This window comes from Antechinus flavipes, chromosome 2 (assembly GCF_016432865.1).
Source record: "Antechinus flavipes isolate AdamAnt ecotype Samford, QLD, Australia chromosome 2, AdamAnt_v2, whole genome shotgun sequence".
In the NCBI taxonomy this organism is placed as follows: Eukaryota; Metazoa; Chordata; class Mammalia; order Dasyuromorphia; family Dasyuridae; genus Antechinus; species Antechinus flavipes.
Genome location: NC_067399.1, coordinates 151,099,480 through 151,124,104, shown reverse-complemented (window position 1 = coordinate 151,124,104; position 24,625 = coordinate 151,099,480). Strand labels below are relative to the sequence as shown.

Here is a 24,625-nt window from a genome sequence, read left to right as displayed (position 1 = left end):
ACAGCAAAATAACTGTTTGGACATATATACTTATATTGTATTTAATTTATACTTTAACATATTTAACATGTATTGGTCAACCTGCAATCTGGGGGAGGAGGGAAGGGAAGGAGGGAAAAATTGGAACAAAAGGTTTGGCAATTGTCAATGTTGCAAAATTACCCAAATACATAACTTATAAATAAAAAGCTATAAAAAAAAGAAAGAAATATTTCTTCATCAGTAGAATGGGAATAATAATAGTAGCTATTTGACAGGACTATTATGAGGATCAATGAGATAATGTTTATAAAGTGTTAAGCATAGGGCCTGACACACTTTGCTGTTGTCCAGTCATTCAATCATGTCTAACTCTTCATAACCCCAGAAACCATAGCACATTAGGCCCTTCTATCTCCAATTTTTCTCAAAGTTGTTAAGTTCATGTTTATTGTTTCTATGATACCATCCATCCATCTTATCCTCAGCTGTTCCTTTTTCCTTTTACCTTCAATCCTTCCCAACAGCAAGGTCTTTTCCAATGAGTCCTGTCTTCTCATTATGTGGCCAGAGTATTTAATCTGTATCTTCAGTATTTGACCTTCCACCTGAGTTTCTTTAGATACTGCCTGATTTGCTCTTCTGCCTAGCACATAATAAGTGCTATATGAATACTGCTATTATTTATTTTATCTGTTATACAACAATACTCAGAAATAATCTATTGCTCAGGTTTCTAGTCAGGACTGAGACAGCTCACTCCACCTCTCTCATTCTTGTCTAAGAAGTTTTTGTTGGAATAGGTTCGTATTTCTCAGTGATTGCTGTAGATTGCTGCCTCTGCAGGCCTTGAGCTCCCAAGGACTTCAAAAAGCACTCCCTGCCTGAGCAGATAGCTATGTTCCAAAAAGAAATGAGATCCCAACCTGCTTCCTTATGAATTGAGGAAGAGGGTTGTCTGAAAACAACTAAGAGATTCCCTGGGAAGCTATGTTCTTCTCCATCTTTGGTGCTTAACCCTTACAAAAAATTCCTTTAAGATCCTTTCCAAATGAATAAAAAGAATATATACCAATATAACCATTGAAAAGAAAATATCTTTCTTTAGTAGTTCTCCTAGCATACAAAGCTAAGTTAATGGTTAAGATTATATTTTACACAAATATGATGCACAGACACACATATAAATATACAAAGAATTAATTCATTTTATCTTTAAAGCATCAGCTTCACTAAGTCCTACCACAAAGGAATGGCTTTGAGTATGACTTTGGCACCTGTTTGATCATCACTTTAGCTAAGCTTAGCAAGGTTTAGCACCAAAGAGTTGGGTTCAAGATGACTCATTTTTTGTCATGAAACTACCTGCTAAATATATATGTTAGGGTTTATAAATTATGTGAAAGAAACACACCACAGCAATGAACTCCCATACTACTAAAGTCATGATGCACACACACACACACACACACACACACACACACACACACACACACACAGAGAGAGAGAGAGAGAGAGAGAGAGAGAGAGAGAGAGAGAGAGAGAGAGAGAGAGAGAGAGAGAAAGAGAAACACTCCTAGCACTATCCTTCATTGACAATGAAAAATGAAGCTATTTTTAAAAAAACCTGATGCTTTTATTTTTCCACTTCTAAATATATTTTTCCCCTCCTTTAACCAGCATTCTTTCTTTAGAACAAGGATTATAAAAGAAAGAGAGGGGTGAGAAAAGCAGTTCAGAAAAATCAAAAGCTGATAGGTTAGCTACTTTTTTTCTTTCACTCTGGCTAATGAGAATTTTTAGTTCTCAAATAAGATCACTGCCTAACAAAAGGCATAATATGGTAATAGCTCCACTCCTATATCCACCACAAAATACAACAATAGAATTAAAAATATTAGAAAAATTCCCACTTAGGAAAATTTTGCATGGCCTCATTTCCTTATAAAATTAGTGTGAAAATGGAGAATAGGATTAGAAGAGGACAATAGCAATGTTCCAGTATTAAGAAAAGCATCAAGACAAGCAAATCACCATAAAATTATTTTTTTCCTCCATGAAAGATCACCTCATATGACCCCTGGGAGACAGGTTGAATCAAACTCTCTGAATGGATACTAGTGAACTACAAGCACAAACAAGGTAGAGAAGTTTCAAGAACAAGTTCAGTGATGACTGTGGCTCTTATCTGGGGGCCAAACTAACAAGATATGGATAATAAAAATGATTATTATTGTTATAATAATCCCCAGCATGATTATATAATATTTTAAGCCTTGCATTATACTTTGTAAATTTTATGTCATTTTATTTTCAATAACTCTGGGAAGCTATTCTTCTATCAGTTTTGACATATCTTCATCTAAGTCACGTCCATTAACTTACAGTGTCCCCCAGTGTCTGGATACTCTTCTCTTCACTTTTTACTGCTTGTTAATCTCACCATTTTGCATGGATTCAATTTTATCTGCATGTTGATGATTCTCATACACATTTATCCACTTTAACTTCTCTCCTGACCTTAATCTCACATCTTCATTGCTAATGGGACATCTCATTTCAGCTGCCCCATAGATATTTTAAATTCAGCATGCTGAGTTTAAACTGAACTCCTTATCTTTTCCCCAAGCCCTTCTTCTTAACTTTTCCCTTATTGTTAAAGGCGCCATTATTCACCCAGCCACCCAAGCATCTAGGTATCATTTTTGACATCACTCTCTTTCACCTCCCAAATCCAATCAGCCATCAAGTCCTTCATTCTACCTTCTACCTTCATAACCTCTCTCATATGTACTCCCTTCTCTCTTGACATTATCTCTACCCTTGTATAACCTTCCATTATTTCGTGCTAGAACTTGTTGCAATAGCTTCCTGGTTGACCTTCTTTACCTCAGGTATCTCTTCATCAAATATATCCTTCACTCAGTTGTCAAATTGATCTTCTTAAATAGGAGGTCTGACAATATCAATCCCACTCATCAGCCAACTCCATCTGTTAAAATCCATGGCTCCCTATTATTTCCAGGATCAAATATAAAAATCTCCTGGCTTTTAAAAAGCCCTTCATTAACTGGCCCCTTTCTTTTTTTTCTAATCTTATTTCTCCTTATTCCCTTCCAAATGCTCTATGATGCTCTAACACTAGCCTCCTTGCTATTTCTTGAACCAGACACTCTATCTTCTAACTCTGGGCATTTTCAGTAGGTGTTCCTCAAGCCTGGAATGCTCTCCCTCTCTGCCACTTGGCTTTCCTGGCTTTCTTTGAATCCCAGCTAAAATTTCCTATTTTCTATGAGAAACCTTTCCTGATCCCCCTTTAATGCTAGTACCTTCACTCTGTGATCATCTCTAATTTCTCTTGTATATACCTTGTTTGTACATAGTTATATGCATGTTTTCTCCCCCATTAAACTGGAAGTTCTCTGAGAACAAATATTATCTTTTTGCCTTTCTTTGTATTCCTCAACACTTAGCCCAATGACTACCACATGTAGGTGTTTAATAAACTCTTATTTGACTTGACCCTAAGCAAAGATCCATAGGTTTTACCAGGCTATTAAAGGTGTCCATGCACAAAATAATTTAAGAAATTCTAAATTCTAAATCTGTGAGATCACTTTCAACTTTGAATTTATGATAGTGCCAGACTACTAAAAATAGTGCAGATTTAGGCTCTCAATCAATAATCAATTGACTAATAAACAATTATTTAAGCTCTTTTCTAAAAGGTAAACATAGTATATCCAATGTAGAAGAGGTGTCTCTCCCAGCCAGTTGAATCATATTAACTGGGTTACTGAACTGAAACATATTAACCATGTAACTGGGAAATATTTAACAAAATAGATAAAAATGTAATACAATAGGGTTAATATTAATTTGTAGTTATTCTAAGTCAATATGCTGGCACAGAGATCCATCTCTATTTGAGTTTGACAATACTGCTATAGTGAATTCTAGATTCAGAAGACTCTGGGTTCAAATTTCCCTAGACATTTATAACTTAAATGACTTTAGGCAAGACACAATTGGGCTTCAGTTTTTTTATCTGCAAAATTAAGGGGTCCAAACTAAATTTCTGAGGCTGCCTTCCAGTTTTAGATCTATGACTCTATTATCTCAGTTTTCTACACCATTTTCTTTTTTTCTGCCTAAAGATTTCAGGGAAAATTTAAAACTCTGCATCTCAAGACAATCTTGATATTGTCAACCAGTCTCTCAGGTTCCTCATGTACAAATATCAGAAATCTTGCATGGTTCTGTGATGTGCTTGTTGTAACTGATGACCAATTTTAGCCACATAAATGCCAAAGTTCTTGTTTTTTCATCATGTAAGCCTTCCAGTTTAGCCAGTAATATTTACCTGATGATGTGGCCAGTGGTTGTTAGGTTTGATGGGAGTTGAAGATCCAGGAACTGAATAAGGCCCATGACTGCACACCCCAAGCTGGAACTCTTTAAAACTAACTTTGCCATCACCATCTCGGTCCAGTTTATTAAACAAATCCTCAAGTTCCTATAGAAAAAACAACAACATTGAAACTGAATTAGGAGCACCAACTCTGTGTTATAATCATATTTGTTTTAGAAGTCCAGGATGTCTTTTCTCCTCTCTCCTCCAATCCAGGTAGTAACACTGGGCAGTGTTTCCACAGATCAAAATCAGACCTGCTGAGTTTTTACTATTACACAAAACTTAAAGTCACCTTATAAAAGGCAATTTTGTGGCACAATCAGTTAGCATTTTCTACTATTAACTGAAAAATTGGTTCCTATTTCCTTTTTACTTAGAAAACTTTTTAAAATTTTTGATTAATTTTGAACTTAAATAAAAAAATAAAAAAGGATATTTCCATGTACACAGTACAACATTAGATGAGAATTTAGTATATAAAACCATAAATTTCCTTTTCACACTGCTTAAAAAAAAAAACTGAGTAATAAGCTACTTTCCTTTTCTGTGCTTCTTTCTAAATTTTCTTTGGTTTGCTGCTGTGCTTTTTTTTTTCTCCCTCCTACTCTACCTTGCCCTAGAAAAGGCTACCATTAGACACAAATATGTGTATAATATACAAAACCCATACTATACATATTTATATTTATCAGTTCTTTCTCTGGATGTGGTTAGTATCTTTCTTTTTAAGTCCTTTGTAGTTGATTTAGATATTTTTAATACTCAAAATGACTTAGCTGTTCCAAGTTATTCTTAGAATAATATTGTTGCTACTGTGTACCATGTTCTCTCAGTTTTGTTCATTTCACTCTTCATTATTTCATGTCTTTCCATGCTTTTCTAAAATCAACCAGCTCATCATTTCTTATATCCCAGTAGTATTCCATCATAATCATATACTAAAAAGCAATTCTTAAAACTGAGAAACTTAAAAAGAAAACGCCTCTGCATTGTGATACAGTTCAAAGAATGCCAGATTTAGAGGCGAAGGACCTTAGTTTGAATGCCAGCTCTGCTAACACAATGTCCTTGTAATGTTCAATAATCTCTTAATGCCTCAGTTGAGTCAGCTGTAAAAATAAGGAGCTTTGTTGCTTAGTCATTTTTTAGTCATGTCTGACTCTTCATGATCGTATTTAGCATTTCCCTGGCAAAAATATAATGGCTTGCCATTTCCTTCTGTAGATCATTTTACAGATGAGAAAACAGAGGCGAACAGAGTTAAGTGATTTGCCCAGGGTCACACAACTGGTGAGTGTTTAAGGCTGGATTTGAATTCAAGAAGATGAATCTTCCTGGCTGCCGACCCAAGGATCTATCCACTTGTACTATAAGAAAATTTGACTAGATGATTGCATAGATAAATATAATCTATGATTCTATAATCTAAAGTCAATAAGCATCTTACAACAAAGCTTCCTATTAATAGTTTTTACCTCCAAGTATTTAACATTAAATTGTTTATCAAAACTCATTCTATCCCCATAACAGAGGTAGCTATGCTAGGTTTGATTCTGCAGTGGAGACCTCCAATTGAATTGTGATACATAACAGAATTTTGACTATTTTAAGAAACCAGCCACACATTTGTAAATCATGACATGAAGCCTATTTCAAGCTGTCTCACCTCTTTTTCAAGTTCTTGCAGTCCAATGTTCTTACAAACAGTTGCTAGTTCTTCCTCATCTAGATACCCACTGCTTCCAACTCCAAGTTCTTCCCAGATTCCCCGGACCTGGTTCTCAGTTACATCTAAGGAAGCATTGGAAGACTTTGGGGAATTGCCAAATATCTCAGGATTCCAGATTTGTCCTGCAAATCAAAGGGAAATAAAATCATTTAGGTAAATATTGAAGAAATTTTAAAATATAAGAAAAACTGTTTTATAAATTTTCTCACTGAGAGCCATAAAGTCACCAAAATATTCATAGCAATCCTTTTTTGGGATTAGCAAACTACTGAAAACAAAATGAGTTCCCATTGACTGGGAAATGGTAGAACAAATTATGGCATATAAATGTCATGGAACATTTATCACAATGTAAGAGGTAAATATGAACATGAAAAGCACAGAGAAACTTGAGAAGACTTGCATGAATGACACAGAGGCAGAATCAAAAGAACAGTTGTATAACTACAATAATGTAAAGAAAAAGAACACTAAAAAAAAAAAAAAAACCTAAGAATACATATCCATACAAGGACATCAATTCTGATTCCAGCAGATTGATGATGAAACATTATCTCCCTCTTCTTAGTAGAAAGATGATGGATCATAGTAGCAGACTGAGTTATCTCCTAAGAAACTGTGGCCAATGTTTTAATATATTTTGTTTAATTGTATTTCATTGAGCTGGTTCCTTTACAGCTTTGTTTTCTTTGCTTTTTAAAAGTGGTGAGAGATTATTGGAAAATGACAGCGAAAAAATTAATAAGTCTAAAAAAAATCACACCTAAGGAAAGATAATTACAAACAAACATACAAAAAAAGAACTACATTATTTATACTTTAAAAATAGACAAGATTTTATCTGCTGATCTACCTGAGTCTAAGAGGACAATTTATTCACAGTGTACTTATTTTAGAACAACACAAGTTTGTAGATATATTAGGATGTATGTGTGAAGGAAACCTACATATCTTACAGCTTGTTTAAGTATACAACCACTCCTGAGAATACCAGTCTTGTGGGCTCAGGTTAGGGCTGCTAACTGAAGCAAGAACAGAGGCAGCATTCCAAACCTTTAGATTTCAAGCCCTGCTTCTGCTTGAATGATCTGAATGTCTGATGAAGGCATTCCATGGTCAGAGTTATTTGGATAGACTGGGTTATAATAAGAAAATTAAATCTATTTGTTTATGCACAACACACAAGCAATAGTGAAACTTAGGGATTTCAAAAAAAAAAAAGTAAAGGATACTAATTGATTTCTGAGGGCCTTTCCAGGAAAAATTTAAAATTTTGAAGCACTGAGGATTTAGGATTTATTTCCTGTGGTTGGTACAAGGATAACTTTTAAAAAACAAAGAAACAATTAAATATTTTGTAGTTTCATCTGAGTTTTATTACACTTGTCAGTTCTAAGCTGAGATAGGTTCCCTTATAAAGCTGTAAAGGAACCAGCTTAAAACAAAACAAATATAAACCTGTTCCTCAGGTAAAAGTCACCTACTTGTTTTGGGGCAGTGTTTCTCTTAAGGGTGTGGGCAGTTTTTCCACTGAATTCCTCTCATACAATGACCTTTTTCTACCACTCTTAGTTTAAGTGAAAAAGCCTAATTAACTGAAATATTATGAGTGGAATAAGTTTCCCTTTCCTTTTTCCTCATCTCATTCAGCATCAGCTGCTCTGCCACGGTTCAATTCCAATGCAATAAGATACCTCTCCCTGCTTAGGCTCATCACTTCTTATTTCATCACCATGCTAATGAGTGAAGCCTTGACTGACATCACCTCCCACATCCTCCTCTGTGGTCTTACTAGAAGTCTGATAGGATAGTACCAACCTTCTGCAGTGCTTTCCCTGATAGAGGACAGAGACTGGATTATTTTGATTCACTCCATTCTGCATCTGATTCTCTGGTCTCCTTTCTGTGCTTTCTCCCCTACATCTAAGTATAGTTTCTCCCCATTTGATTATAACCTCTCTGAAGATGAAGACTAATTGTCTTTCTTTTTATAAGTTGTATCTCTAACACTTAATGGTACCCAACACAAACAAAGACACTAATGGTGGCTAATTTTTAATTTCAGAGAAAATTCAAGTTCAATATCAATTGTCTGTGCTCTTTGGCTAGGCAGGATTGTTGAGAGGAGATAACCCCAAGGGTGTCCATCCCTGATGTTCATTAGTGCTTGATGGCCTGCATTTGAAAAGGCAGAGTGAGCTAATTCAAGTTACAAGTTCAACATTGAGGACTGGTATTCATTACAGAGATGCTTTAGTTTTCCCTTCTTCCATGGCTCCTATACATACCTCTAATCTTCCTCCAAAACTTTTTTTCTGGGGTTCTTCCTTTTCTCAAATAGTTTCAATGGCTTCCTGTTTTTTGTTTGTTTGTTTGTTTGTTTGTTTACTATATTAGTCAAAACTCTACTTCTTAATTATTTCTTTCTATCTTTCAAAGTTTCCCATAAATAGTCCATGCTAAATATTGAACTTTATTTTTCTCTATGTTTTAACACTTTCTCTTCCATGTTAGCTAGACTAGTCTATTTACTATGTTATCAACATGGCAATGTTAACTCCTCCTTCTATGCTACCACTCATGTTGTTCCTTCCTTTAAAAAGTATCCCCATCTGTCCTCCACATATCTAACTTTTGCCCATTATTTAAGGTTCAACTTAAATTTTACTCTCCACTCTTCATTCCTCTTCAATTATTTTTTCTTCACTGAATTTCCACTGTGTACATAGCATGCTCGTAGTAATCACCTAATAAATATTTATTGAATTGAATTATATATTTGTTGTTTTAATTTTTTATTATTATGGCTTTTTATTGACAAAACATATGCATGCATAATTTTCTGAATTATATTTTTATCAAATAATTTAACACTTAATGGACATTAAATTGTATACTTTGATATTATTTTCACGCATGTTAATCTTGTCTCCCTAACTAGATTATAAGCTTCTTGAGGGCAAGAACCATATTTTGAGGTTCTCTATTTCTTTGGTTGACTATTGAGTTTCTAGAGAATCCTTTATGCAAATGTAAGCAAATCGTGCTATTTTTCCCATGAGTAAATCAAAATGGGCAGCTAGATGGCCCAGTGCAATGGTGGGCCTGAAGTCAGGAAGACTCATTTTCCTGAGTTCAAATCTAGCCTCAGACATTTGCTAACTGTGTGACCCTGGGCAATCACTTAACCTTGTCTGTCAGTCCTCATCTGTAAAAAGAGCAGGAAAAGGAAATAGCAAACCACTCCAGTATCTCTGCTAAGAAAATTCCAAATAGACTCACTAAGAGCCAGATATGACTGAAAAAACAGACTGGACAACAAACATTGAATGGACTTACTATATTCTTACCTCATCCTGAGGTATAGCTAGTAGAACAATCTTGAAGGATTGATTAGAGCACTCATTGCCTTAGTAATATTCAGAGCAAACACTGGTCAATTTATTATAAATAGCTAGCTTTATTTTTACCTTGTGATTCAAAAGTCTCATTCTGGGGTTCTTTAGCACTTTCTACTTCTTCATCTGACTTGAGACTCTGTGAAAAAATTCATAAAGAAAGAAAATGTCTAAGGAAGGGAACAGAATAAAGAGAAATGCAATGTTGCTTAATTGTAAGGAAAGTCCAGTATACAAGAAGTTAAAATCTGAACAAATCAGTTTAAGTTGGTTTCAGAGAACAAGAATGAAATTTCAAATCTTTGCCAGTATCTCCTTTATTTTTTGTTAAGGGTGTCCTTATAGCAAGAGTTCTCAATCTTTTGGTATCTTGCATTCAGGTGACCTCAGACACTGAGCAAATCACTTACTCCTGTTTGCCTCAGTTTCCTCATCTGTAAGATAAGCTGAAGAACAAAATGACAAAATACTCCAATATCTTAGCCAAAAAACATCCCCAAATGGGATCACAAAAGTGAAACAATTGACCAATAATGAATCATGGACCTTTTGTCAGTATAGTGAAACCTATAGAGAGACCCATTCTCAGAGTAATGGTTTTAAAATGCATAAAATAAAATATGTAGGATTACAAAGGAAACCAAATATACCAAAATACAGTCATCAAAATATTTAAAAAGAAACATAACAAGTTCATGAAGTCCAAGTTAAGAATCCTTTCCTTAGGGCCTCAATTAATAAGACTTCCTATAGTACATAATATAGAAATTGGCAGATATAACAAATCAGGGATTTATTATCCTGTTGATTTTCTACATTTAAGAAAGTGATAGGAAATATATTAATAAAGATTAATGTTAATAAAGCATTTAAAAATATATTGTGCATACAACCTTCTACTCCCACTCCCATGGAGAGTCAATTGTTAAAATTTTCCAGCTTTCCCTTGCCTTACTGGAAGTTATACCTCTCTTAAGGACCCAGGGTTTTACTTAACTGTTAGAGACAGCATGGTGGGAAGCAACATAGCCTGGTAAAATATTGGCCTTGAAGTCAAAAGACTGGATCCAGATATTAACACTTTTTGGAAAGAGGATTCAATTAGGACAGCAAAAGGAGGAAAATGTGGAGATGTGTGAAGTAATAGAAAGATGGTATATTATCTAATGTAAGAGGATCTGGATTCAAATCATGAATTTTCCATTTCCCAACCTATGTGACTGAAAAATTCACTTAATCCCTATGAGTCTCAGTTTGTTCATCTAAAAAATGAGGGGATCACACAACAGCAAAGTCTGAAAATATATACAATATTCCATAGCCATAATTATCTACTCTTAAGTTTTTAACAGAATATTCCTGCTACTTCTATAATCTTTTGATGTTAAGATATGGAAGGAATTATTAAACTTCCCCCCTCAAAAATGACTCCTTGTTCCATTGTCAAAGTCAGCATGGCCAATGTTAGTCTGCTACAATCTAGCATTCTTACCTTCTATCCCTGTCCATGGCTGAGATGGGAATAACTCTAGTGAATAATATACAATAAATCTTTTCAGCATGTTCTTAGCCCTGTGACAGTTCTCTCAGGGACAATGACTGAGAACCACTGGAACCCTGTCTAGCATTCCCTCCACTTTACCACACTGACCTTGATTGGATCAACATGTGACAGCCAAACAGGATCATTCAGGTGGATTTGGGAGAATCTGAATTATTTACTTTCCCAATTAAAAGTCAAAGACAGTGGTAAATGTCTGGTGCTCATCTACAAGATTGGAACTGTGTGCCTTCATGTGTTCTATGTGATCGCAGTATGGAGAGTACAACTTCCTGTACTTATTACTTTCTGGGATTTCCCCATTTATTCACCCCTCGCCCCCAACACTTCTTAAGCACTTGGGGTTTCATTGTGGATTCTGTAATTCTACAAAAATGGAGATATTCACCCACTAAAAAGAAGCTAATCAGATAATTTATAGAAAACTTTCATAGTCTCCTTGGTCCTCAGGCCCAAGGGGGACTTTTAGGGGTTGTGACATACCAACAGCATCACTGAGGTATGATTAACCCAATACTGAGTCAGGGAAGAAGGAAGATCTGGAGAATGAAACTTACCTCAACACTCTCCAGAGAAGCTGAGCGCCTCAGTGGGCTTTTCACATTGGCATTTATTTGCTGTTCTTGCAAAAGCTTGGTTTCAGGCTCAGGATCTTGTAGTTCAGGTCGGGATCGACGACCATAGCACTTGGCTCCATTCACATACTTTGGCTGAACTTCATCTGGGCCAGCTAGGAAGAAAAATCAGGAAACTTGAGAAACAATTTAAAAGGGGGGAAAAAGCATCTGTGCCCCAACTTCCTAAATAAGGCCTCCTTAAATTCTCTTCTTAGGAAAGTAGCAAACTAAAAACCTTCAAAATATGACACATACACTGATTCTTAGTGATCAGCCCATCAATATGTTGCTACCTTGATGTAATTTTCAAAAAAAGAATATGACAGGAAGCTTTAGAAATTTGACAACAACTTACCATTCACTTTACATTTAAACATTTTAAAGCTAAATTTTGAGACTATGAGATCTAGTGAATATAGGTCAGAATTGACATCATTACAGCATTAACATACTAATTAGTTCCAATAAATGGTTAAACAAGTGTCTTTGAAACTTACCAACAAGCATGTCAGAAAAGAGCTTGTGGGATTTCTGGTAACTCCTAGAATCCTGTGTGCCTATGCCTAATTAATTGCATCTAAAGCTATCAGGACCAGAATTGGTTGTTCAGTCAGGTCCAATTCTTCAGAATGCTATCTGGGGTTTTCTTGGCAAAGATTAGAAAAATCTTTTGTCCTTTCCTCTCATCTCATTTTATAGACGAGAAACTAAGGCAAATTGGGCAAAGTGACTTGCTCAGGATCATACAGGTAGTAAGTGTCTGGGGCCAGATTTGAACCCAGGAAGACAAATCTTTCTGATTACAGGCTCAGCACTTTCTCCACTAAGCAATCTAGCTGACACAGGACAGACTTTATTCCCACCCAATTGAAGCAATTATATGGAACAGAGAAGGAACATCAGGAAAGAGAGAAAGCAAGCTATAAAGGAGAAAATGAATTTTACAGATTTGAGATAATGAGAAAATAATGGGGGATAACCTTGAGGAAGGGAAGAAGGAAATATAAACATATTTGTTTAAATACTTATCTATCCTTTCCTACTGGATGGGTAAGAGTTTTGTAGTCACTAAGTGCTAGAGATATTTTTAAAAATTCGATAGTTTTTGCCCTCAAGGAATCTAATACAGAAAATATAGGAAAATAAGTATGACACCTGACAGGATCATTATACAAATATAGAAAGTAGGTACTATAAGAAGTAAGCAGCAGAACCAGGATTGAAACTTAGGATCTCTCAACTTAGAGCTAGTATTTTTCTATAATGTCTCATTTCCATGAAAAAATCCAAAGAGATCCAAAGTGCTCCAGTAAAATGTAAAGATTTGGACATTATTTTCACTTGGGAAACTTGGGAGAATTTCATGAAGGAGAAATGATTCTCGAAGAAAGAAACACATTTCAAAAGATAGAAATGTGAAGAGGGGATTCCACCACCTATTCAAAAGTGAGAGAGGATGGGTTAAGAATAAGAAAAAGCTTAATCCAGTGTTGATGGATTAAGAGGAGTAATTTGAAACAAGACTGGTATAATAGGTTATAGCCAGGTTGTACAAGGCCTTAATTACTGAGTTAAGTCTATAGTTTACCTGCTTGATCTTACTTAATCAAGTCATTTACTCTGTATTTGGGTTTTTTTTTTTTTTTTGGTTTTTTTAAACTGTACAAGCAACAGGGCACAAAGGCTTTTAAGCAAAGGGGTGACAAGGTTATCCAATGATATCAAGCTCATGGAAGATGTAACTGGATTTGACTTTAGATGCCAGGAAAAAAGAGATGGCTTGCTGATTATTTTGAAATGTAGTAAAATTCTTTGTGCTTATTTAGTTGTAGGAGATCCTTATATGAGTAAGAGGAATTGTAAATAAAAGGAAATAAGGTATGAAGTGGGAAGCTGAAAGTGTAGGAGGTCCGTGAAAAGAAAACTGAGGATAATGTTACACAAGACCCTTGTGAATCACCAAATAGTCTAGGAAAATAGACTTGTTAGGTAATCTAATTTTGGCAACATGTTCAAGTTTGTTCTTTAGTAATGAATCTAAACTCATTTCCAAAGTCTGAAGTTTTAGTACTTTTGCAACTGGAGAATAATCTGTTACCTAAAAACATCACACGACAAGCCAAGGCTTTTTTATGCTTTTCAGTTTCAATTTTCTTCCCTTAATTTCATTTCCTTGCTCCTGTTTATATTATTCCCTAACCCTGCCCATCCTTTCCAGACACTCAATTATCTTCTTATGATAATGAGTTGCCCAGAAAAACCCACATATTTTTCGTAGCATTTCACACTTAATTTCATCAGCATAGTATAGAAAAATATCACCTGCCTTTTTCATGGACAGTTCTTTTTGAAAATGAGAGGCAGCTGGGAAGAGGTAGCACAAGAGTGTTGGACTTAAGAATTAGAAGATAGAAGTTAAAATGCTCTCTCAATTTCTGATAATTGCATGAACTTAAAGCTAAACACTTAACTTCTTTATGCTTCAATTTCTTTATCTCTAAAGTGAAAAAATTGGACCAGGTGATGTCTAAGGTCCTTTTCAACTCTGAATGAGTGTTAATGTACATTACTTTAATGTGCATCAGCATACAAGATAATAAAGAATAAGCTGTAAAGAAGAGGTAATTCTATTATATACTCTGTTTAAACATAATTGAATTTTAAATCTGAGAAGGACCATAGAGACTATCACAGCTGCCTCCTTCATTTGACATATCAGGAAACCAAGGCTCAGCAAGATAAAGGGGACTCTCTAAGGTTACACATCAAGTGACTATTGTAAGTAGCAAAGATGGGATTAGAATGATAGTCTTCCAACAAGACTTAGTCTTCACCTTTTTCTCCCTCCCACTTCCCTCTACTCACTGAGAAGGAAGAAAGGAAGGAAGAAAAGAAGGAAGGAAGGAAAGAAGGAAGGAAGGAAGGAAGGAAGGAAGGAAGGAAGGAAGGAAGGAAGGAAGGAAGGAAGGAAGGAAGGGAAGGAAGAAAGGGAAGGAAGGACAGAAGGAGAGAAGGAGGGACAGAGGGAGGGAAGGAGGGAGCAAGAGTAAGGAGGGAGGAAGGGAAGAAGGAGAGAGGGAGGAAGAGAGAGAAAGAGGAAGGGAGAGAGAGGGAGGGAGGGAATAAACAAATTTTTATCATATAAGCACAGTTAAGCAAAACAAATTCCCACATTAATTATGTCCATCTTATTTTCCATCAATCAAAATCTGACCCTTTTCCATCTATGATACTGTTTTTATTTCTGCATGTGTATGCATGGGTACATGAATGTATATATATATAGTACATATTTAATATGGATTCAACTATTGGGAAAATCTTCCTGCAGCATAGACCTGATAAGAAATGTTAGACTTGGACTGGAGAAATTTGGTCTCTAATTTCTCCTCAGTTTCCTTAAAACAGAAATAATAATCCTATAGTGCTTAATCTCTCAAATTGGCTGTGGGGATCAAATAAGACCACATGTAAACTATTTTGAGACAATTTAGATAAAATACATTGCAAAATTAAAACACCAAGTAAACTACTGCCAAACAATAAGCACCCCTTGGTTTTCTCAGCTTTAGAATAATTTTCTGTCTCTTCCAAAAGGTACAAAATAACAGGAGAAGGTAAAGGGAATTGAAGATAAGAGAACAGACAAAGCATGGAGGGGCTGTGTAGGGAGGAGGATGAGGTTTCTAGGAGGTGGAAGTTGGGAATACAAAAACACATGCAAAAGGATGTGAAAGATAAGGGAAGTAAAAGAACAAAAACAAGGTGCAGCAGATGGGGGAATAGGAAACTAAGAAGTCATAAGGGAGAAGAGCAATGGAGTTGGAAAGTCAAAGAAAGATGAAATTTTGTGAAGAAAATACACTGCAGCTCTGAAAAGGGAAATCTGGTATATCTTTACCATCATATATCCATAGGATTTGCTTTTTTTTTTTTTTTAAACCCTGACCTTTAGAAACAAGTTCAACACATCCAGCCATTCTGGAGAGCAATTTGGAACTATGCTCAAAAAGTTATCAAGCTGTGCATACCCTTTGATCCAGCAGTGTTTCTACTGGGCTTATACCCCAAAGAGATACTAAAGAAAGAAAAGGGACCTGTATGTGCCAAAATGTTTGTAGCAGCCCTGTTTGTAGTGGCTAGAAGCTGGAAAATGAAAGGATGTCCATCAATTGGAGAATGGCTGGGTAAATTGTGGTATATGAACGTTATGGAATATTATTGTTCTGTAAGGAACGACCAGCAGGATGAATACAGAGAGGACTGGCGAGACTTACATGAACTGATGCTGAGTGAAATGAGCAGAACCAGGAGATCATTATATACCTCAACAATGATACTGTTTAAGGATGTATTCTGATGGAAGTGGACCTCTTTGATAAAGAGTGCCTTAATTGATCAAATTACAGAAGCAGCTACACCCAGAGAAAGAACACTGGAAATGAATATAAACTGCTTGCATTTATGTTTTTCCTCCCGGGTTATTTATACCTTCTGAATTCAATGCTCCCTGTGCAACAAGAAAACTGTTCAGTTCTGCACACATATATTGTATCTAGGATATACTGCAACCCATTCAACATGTAAAGGATTCTTGCCATCTGGGGGAAGGGGTGGAGGGAGGGAGGGGAAAAATCGGAACAGAAATGAATGCAAGGGATAATGCTGTAAAAAATTACCCTGGCATGCGTTCTATCAATAAAAAATTATTTAAAAAAAATAAAGAAAGAAAGAAAGAAACAAGTTCAAATAGGCCTAGAATTAAGTGAGAGTTCAGCTGAAGTACCTTTTTGTATGGGGGCACAGAGGCGATTGCTGGGGAATTCATCCTTAGGTGTTACATGAAGTGGAGTGTCAGGCACTGCATTTGAGCCACTTAACTGTGGATAATTTTGAAAATCTAGACAAACAATAAAAATAATTCAAAAGTAAGGCAACTTATTATAGTGATAGCAACAACTCCTTGAAGCTTAGCTCTTCCCATATTTTAAAAATCCTACTATCCTATCAAACTATAATCCCATATCTCTTTTTTTTTCTTTATCAAATGCCTATTAATAGTAATCGACACTATCTGCTTACACTTCCTAATAACCCATTTACTTTCCAACCTCTGCAATCTGGCTTCTTACCTCCCAAATTTTATCAATCAATAAGCACTTAATAATTACCTATTATGTACCAAGCTCTGTGTGGGCTCTCAGGATACAAAAATGAAAAATGAAAAATAGTTCTTGTCTTCAAAGATTTAACAGTTCTCATACCTCCTGTCTATCCCTCAAAACCCAACTTGAATATATTTGACTGAAACTACTCTGTCAAAAGATATCTATGATATTTTAATTATTATATCTGATGTCCTGGTCTCAGTGCATTCATCCTTGACATCTGTGTAGCTTTCAGCATCACTGATTCCAGACATGTTTCACTTTACTCATAGGCTCTCTGCTTACCAGGTTCTGAACCTTACACTGTGTACCTTTTATCCCTGGAACTTCTGGCCTGCCTCGCCCCACTCCTCTGAATCTTGCCCGATGAATGCCTAGACTTTTACCTGGACTGAAGGTAAGATTTGTTCTGTTTGACCCCACAAAGAAGAACAATAAGTAGAAGTTACAAAGAGGCAAAATTAATTTGAGGTAAGGAAAAACTCCCTTGAAAGGTAGTCAATGTCCCCTCATTGGAGATCTTCAAGCAGATGCTTGATGACCACTTACTGGGTAGACTGCTAGAAATATTCTTTTTTGGGATAGAGATTGGAACAGACATCCACTAGGGTACCTTCCATCTCTAAAAATCTATGATCTCTAATGAGGAGTTATTTTTACTTGAAGATTCTTAATGATAGCAATCTCATTACTTTCCTAGGCAGCTCACTGTACTTGAAAACGTTTCTCATGGTAAAGAAAGTTTTCCTTATATCCTTTTACAACTTCTTTCTATTATTTTTTCTTCTCTCCATTATAGCTAAGCAGAACAAGGGAAATCTTTCAGCCAAATGTTAGCCCTTGGATATAGCAATCATATTGTTCCAAGCCTTCTGCCTGAAACAGCAGAAAGAGAATGAATGTCACTATAATTTAGCACATATGTTGCAAGAAGAATCATTGTCTCTTTCAAAATAATGGCAGCCTGAAACAGGCTAAAAATTTGCCAAGGCCACAGTTTATCAACAGAGAAATCAGCATTTTGACTTTATGGATATCTATTAAAGGCATTCTGCCATGTTGCCTCTAAGAAATCATATCCTATGAATATATATCATTTTTACCTCAGAAGCAAATAAACTACAGACAAATCCTGTAACAAAGTAGGCCACTGTAACCAATATTTGACTATATTATAATTTGGATCATCTATCTTCCTTCCACACATACATATTAAGACATATAATATTACACTAATCTGAAGGTGGAAAACCCATAAGAATGGTACTATCTTTCCCTTACCAAGACTAGAATCCTTATAGGGTTTTATTAAATGAATTTAAAATGACCACCTTGCCACATAAAGAGTCAGTGATAGTGAGTCTACCATAAGCTCTGTTGAATAATCATTTCATATTCATTATTTTATTCAATCCTCACAACAATCCTTTGAGGTACATATGAAAAGAATTCCTATTTTATGAGTGAGTAAGCTGAAAAATACAGAAGTTATGCCTTACAGAAAGTCACACAACACAACTTATCAAAGATAGCTAAGGAAACAGAATGAAAATTTCCTATTCTCCAGGGCTGTGTTCTTTCCTTAAGATAAAATGCCCCCTAAAAGCAACAACAAAGAATGAAAACAAAGCAAAGACCATTGTGGGGCATATTCTTACCTGGTTCCAAGTAGCTACTATCTTCAGAAGTGCTGACATTGATATCTGATGATAGTATAGCCACAAAGCCTTCTTTAAATTCTTCAAAGTTTACCTGGGAAATTTTTAAAAATAGAAGAAAATCTTTTCAGCACACTAAAGAAACCATCAGAATCTAATGCTCTTAACTATCTGATGTTCTTTCCTCTGTGTATAGATTGCATCCATTGAAAATAGTCCCCATAGCAGTAGAGGTATAGGCCATCACATTTTATGTCAAGAACATCACATGTGGGGGACATTTTCTTTCCTTCTTTTTTCTCTTCAGATTAATCATTTGACTATATTTTTAGATTCATAGGATATCTGAGGAGGGTAGAGGGTTATGAGAGTTTGATGATTTATGAGTCAAGATTGATTCAATCTCCTAGTATGTTGAATTTCCTGATGATGAGATTCTCAGGTCCTATCCAATCGAATGCTAAATCTTACAGATCAGAGAATTGTAGAGGTTCCAAACTAGATGAAAATGTAATTGGGAAATATTTATTAATTTATATTTCCAATGTAAAAACTTTTCTACATTTGCTTTTTAAAATTTTGAGTTCAATACAGAGAGGACTGGCGAGACTTACATGAACTGATGCTGAGTGAAATGAGCAGAACCAGGAGATCATTATATACCTCAACAACGATACTGTTTGAGGATGTATTCTGATGGAAGTGGACCTCTTTGATAAAGAGAGCCTTAATTGATCAAAGATGGACAGAAGCAGCTACACCCAGAGAAAGAACACTGGAAATGAATATAAACTGCTTGCATTTTTGTTTTTCTTCCCGGGTTATTTATACCTTCTGAATCCAATTCTCCCTGTGCAACAAGAAAACTGTTTGGTTCGGCACACATATATTGTATCTAGGATATACTGCAACCCATTCAACATGTAAAGGACTTTTGCCATTTGGGGGAAGGGGTGGAGGGAGGGAGGGGAAAAATCGGAACAGAAATGAATGCAAGGGATAATGCTGCAAAAAATTACCCTGGCATGCATTCTATCAATAAAAAATTATTTAAAAAAATAAATAAATAAATAAAATTTTGAGTTCCAAATTTTCTCTCTCCCTTCCTCCCCTTCCCCTCAAGAAAGCAAGCAATTTTATATAGATAATACATATGCAATCACACAAAACATATTTCCATATCAGCCAAAAAGACAGACCCTCTCCCAAAAAAGAAAAAGAAAGAAAGAAAAGTAAAAGTTTTAAAAAGTTTCAATCTATATTCAGACTCCAGCAGTTCTTTCTCTAGAAGTAGCTCGCTTTTTTCATCATAAGTCCTTCAAAATTGTCTTGAATCACTGTATTGCTAAGAATAGTTAAGTAATTCACAGTTGGTCATCATGCAATAGAGAATATAAAGCACTCTGTAAATTTTTAAAAGCATTATACAAGTGTCAGATATTATTATTTTGAAATAATTAAATGGATTTTTATGATCTCCCTCATTTGAAAGTTCTCTCCAACAAAGCAGATGGAAAGACATATAAAGCAATTTTTAAATGTTTACTATATTTACCATACTGTGGAATATAAACACAAGAAAAAATAGTCACTGCCTTCAAAGAACTCACATTCTAAGGGAGCTGAAGAGGATAGGGGAAAGAAAGTAGCTGCCTGGAAGCAAGGTAGAAAAGTAGGAGAGTTATTGGCGGGGGGGTGTCTCCCAGGTTTGAAGTTAGTTTTGGTAGCATGGAAGACTTCCTCAAATGGAAGAAGACTCATTCCCTGGAGGCAGCTATTAGGGGTGGAGGAGTTTCTAGCATGAGAAGACTGCCTGTTGAAGTAGAGGTGGAAGTGGAGGTGGAGGTAGAGATGGAGAGGCCCTCTGATAAGTCAGAGGCTGGGCCTATTCTGCAGGGATGCAGATTATTGCCCATCCATGTCTACTCATCTTGTTCAGCTGCTATCCATAACTTCCCATGAGATCATACAAAGGTTCTGCCTAGAATCTAAAGTACTAGATGACTTTCTCAACTTCTATCAACCTTACAAGGATTATCAATAGAAGACTTGGGGTCTTGGCTGTTATCATTAATATTTCAGATGAGGAAACATCATCAAAAAGATTCATCTTGCCTCTTTGGTGATAAAACTTGCTTTGTTGGTCATACAACTAGTAAATATAATTCAAAGCCAAGAACCAAAGTCAAGAAAAATAGATTTTAAATCTAGCCTCAGACATATTAGCTAAGTGACCCTGGACAAGTCACTTCTTTTGGCCTCAATTTGTCTCATTTTCCTCATTTATAAAATGGGGATATAATAGCATTTGCCTCCTGATCAAATAAGATAATAATAATTTAGTAATTAAGTAACTGAGTTGTTGTGAGGATCAACTAAGTAATAATGGAAGAATGCTTAGCCTGATGCTTGGCATATGGTGAGCACTATATAAATGTTAGGTGGAGTTAAAAGGAGTCTTTACTGATCCCAAGGTAGTATATGTGTAGGGAACTTCAAGTAGACCATTTTGGCTACAGAGTAGGTCATGAGTATTATGAGACAAAGTCTTTTTTTTTTAATATTTTATTTTATTTTATAATTACTATATATTGACAGAATCCATGCCAGGGTAATTTTTTTTTTACAACATTATCCCTTGCACTTGCTTCTGTTCCGATTTTTCCCCTCCCTCCCTCCACCCCTTCCCCTAGATGGCAAGCAGTCCTATATATGTTAAATATGTTGCAGTATATCCTAGATACAATATATTTGTGCAGAACCGAGCAGTTCTCTTGTTGCACAGGGAGAATTGGATTCAGAAGGTAAAAACAACTCGGAAAGAAAAACAAAAATGCAAATAGTTCACATTCGTTTCCCAGTATTCTTTCTTTGGGTGTAGCTGCTTCTGTCCATCATTTATCAATTGAAACTGAGTCTTTGTCAAAGAAATCCACTTCCATCAGAATACATCCTCATACAATATTGTTGTCGAAGTGTAAAGTGATCTCCTGGTTCTGCTCATTTCACTTAGCATCAGTTCATGTAAGTTTCTCCAGGCCTCTCTGTATTCATCCTGCTGGTCATTTCTTACAGAACAATAATATTCCATAACATTCATATACCACAATTTACCCAGCCATTCTCCAATTGATGGACATCCATTCAGTTTCCAGTTTCTAGCCACTACAAACAGGGCTGCCACAAACATTTTAGCACATACAGGTCCCTTTCCCTTCTTTAGTATCTCTTTGGGATATAAGCCCAATAGAAACACTGCTGGATCAAAGGGTATGCACAATTTGATAACTTTTGGGGCATAATTCCAGATTGCTCTCCAGAATGGTTGGATTCATTCACAGTTCCACCAACAATGCATCAGTGTCCCACTTTTCCTGCATCCCCTCCAACATTCATCATTATTTTTTCCTGTCATCTTAGCCAATCTGACAGGTGTGTAGTGGTATCTCAGAGTTGTCTTAATTCGCATTTCTCTGATCAATAATGATTTGAAATACTCTTTTATATGAGTGGTAATAGTTTCAATTTCATCCTCTGAAAATTGTCTATTCATATCATTTGATCATTTATCAATTGAAGAATGGCTTGATTTCTTATAAATTTGAGTCAGTTCTCTATATATTTTGGAAATGAGGCCTTTATCAGAACCTTTAACTGTGAAGATGTTTTCCCAGTTTGTTGCTTCCCTTCTAATCTTGTTTGCATTAGTTTTGTTTGTACAAAGGCTTTTTAATTTGATATAATCAAAATTTTCTATTTTGTGATCAGTAATGGTCTCTAGTTCATCTTTGGTCGCAAATTTCTTTCTCCTCCACAAGTCTGAGAGATAAACTATCCTATGCTCCTCCAATTTATTTATAATCTCGTTCTTTATGCCTAGGTCATTTCGATCTTATCTTGGTATATGGTGTGAGACAAAGTCTTTAATTTAGTTTGTGTAAAGGCTTTAATGCCAGGCTAAGTTATCTCAACTTAATTCAATAGGCAGTGTAGAGCCACTGAAGATTTTGAGCAAAAGAATGAAGTAATCATAGCTGTATGTTAGCATCAGGTAGCAAAACATAAAATGGATCCATAAAAAAAAAAACTCTATTCAACAGAGAGGACTGGCGAGACTTACATGAACTGATGCTAAGTGAAATGAGCAGAACCAGGAGATCATTATATACCTCAACAACGATACTGTTTGAGGATGTATTCTGATGGAAGTGGATCTCTTCGATAAAGAGAGCTAATTCAGTTTCAATTGATCAAAGATGGGCAGAAGCAGCTACACCCAAAGAAAGAACACTGGGAGATGAATATAAACTGCTTGCATTTTTGTTTTTCTTCCCGGATTATTTATACCTTCTGAATTCAATTCTCCCTGTGCAATAAGAAAACTGTTCGGTTCTGCACACGTATATTGTATCCAGGATATACTGTAACCTATTCAACATGTAAAGGATTGCTTGCCATCTGGGGGAGGGGAAAAATCGGAACAGAAGTGAATGCAAGGGATAATGTTGTAAAAAATTACCCTGGCATGAGTTCTATCAATAAAAAGTTATTTAAAAAAATTTTTTTAAAATAGCAAAACCCTTAAGAACAGCTGAAATAGAACATATCTGACTCACAGGTATTAGGGTTAAAAAAAACCCCTGTTGCAATAAAATGATGAAAATTGAAAAAAAAAACAACAAAACTCTATTCAGATTGAAGTCTCATTAGACAAGCTGCCTACCATGAAGCTATTTTCATTGTCTTGGGCATTTTCTTTGAAGGGAGAATTTTTTGCTTAGCTCAGGTGTTGGAACATTCAAACACAGAAGAAAGAAGCTGACTTGTTTACTTCTGCTAAATCAACAAGATGGTATTGAAAAAACAAACTACATGGAAATTCCCCAAAGGAGGTCACAAGAATTTCAAGGCACATTAATTTGCTGGCTAAGAGCCAGCCATTGCTAGTGTTTCTCTAATAGGAAGTAGAAATGAAAAACAAGCACTCTCCACATTTACAGAAAAATTTGCCAGCCCATGAATTAGTAATTTTATTCCTCTGTTGTCTTTATGTATTCTAAAATCGCAATATTTTTATTTGTGTGATACCTGTTCCCCTGATTCAGATCTCAATTCTTGTAGTTTTGGAGACATTTCACGACTTTCTGTGCACAAAGTCATAGCCTGACATCAATACTTCTAGTGATGAGCTTTTCTTATGCTAATCTAGGCTGAAGGAGAAAAAAATTGAAACTCAAAATCTTACAGAAATGAATGTTATAAACTGTCTTTACATGTAATTAGAAAAATGAAATATTAGGAAAAAAAGACTAAAGTAGATAAGGACAGAGATAGGGAAAGAGAAATCAAATTTCATTTACATAGGGAACTATGTCCACAAGGGTAGTTCAGCACCACAACTTAGAGAGTTTCCTCTAGTGATATTCAACTTGAAAAAACCCTGTAACTATTATTAATCTATGCATAAGGATCTTTGTGGGTAAATGCATACATATATACTTATTATACCTATACATGCATATATATGTATACATATGTACAAAATATACATATATGAAGATAAAACAAAGCTCAAAGAATTAAGGTATGCCTCTGTGTGTATATATATATATATTTATACATATGTATATACATACATATATACATGTTATAGATATTTACATATATTTGTATAAACACACAGAGGCATACCTCATTTTTTAAGCTTTGCTTTATTGTGCTATGCAGATATTTTTTACAATTTGAAAATTTGTGGTAACCTTGCATCAAACAAATGTATCAGCTCCATTTTTACAACAGCATGTGCTCAAATTGTGTCTGTCATGTTTTGGTAATTCTTGCAATGTTTCAAACTTTTTAAATATTATTATATCTATTATGACATTCTGTGATCAGTGGTCTTTGATATTACAATTGTAATTGTTTTGGGGCACCACAAATCATGCCTATATAATACAGCAAACAATCAATAAATGTTGTGTGTGTTCTGACTGCTCCACCAAAGGGCTATTCTCTGTCTCTCTACATCTCCTCAGGCCTCCTATTCCTGAGACACTGAATTTAGGCCAATTAATAATTTTATTATGGCCTCTAAGAGTTTA

General features: G+C 35.4%; 1 protein-coding gene across 2 annotated transcripts in view; it reads right to left on the bottom strand.

The window, feature by feature from the left end:
- NINL (ninein like) overlaps positions 1 to 24,625 on the bottom strand; it is a 164,696-nt gene that overhangs the window by 78,143 nt on the left and 61,928 nt on the right. For both annotated transcript variants that reach the window (XM_051975818.1, XM_051975819.1), the window contains exons 3-8: positions 18,525 to 18,618; positions 16,485 to 16,598; positions 11,639 to 11,811; positions 9,593 to 9,659; positions 6,060 to 6,244; positions 4,343 to 4,495 (exon numbers count right to left, since the gene is read on the bottom strand). In XM_051975818.1, the coding sequence (XP_051831778.1) occupies positions 4,343 to 4,495; positions 6,060 to 6,244; positions 9,593 to 9,659; positions 11,639 to 11,811; positions 16,485 to 16,598; positions 18,525 to 18,618 (786 nt within the window). The remainder of the gene's footprint in view (positions 1 to 4,342; positions 4,496 to 6,059; positions 6,245 to 9,592; positions 9,660 to 11,638; positions 11,812 to 16,484; positions 16,599 to 18,524; positions 18,619 to 24,625) is intronic.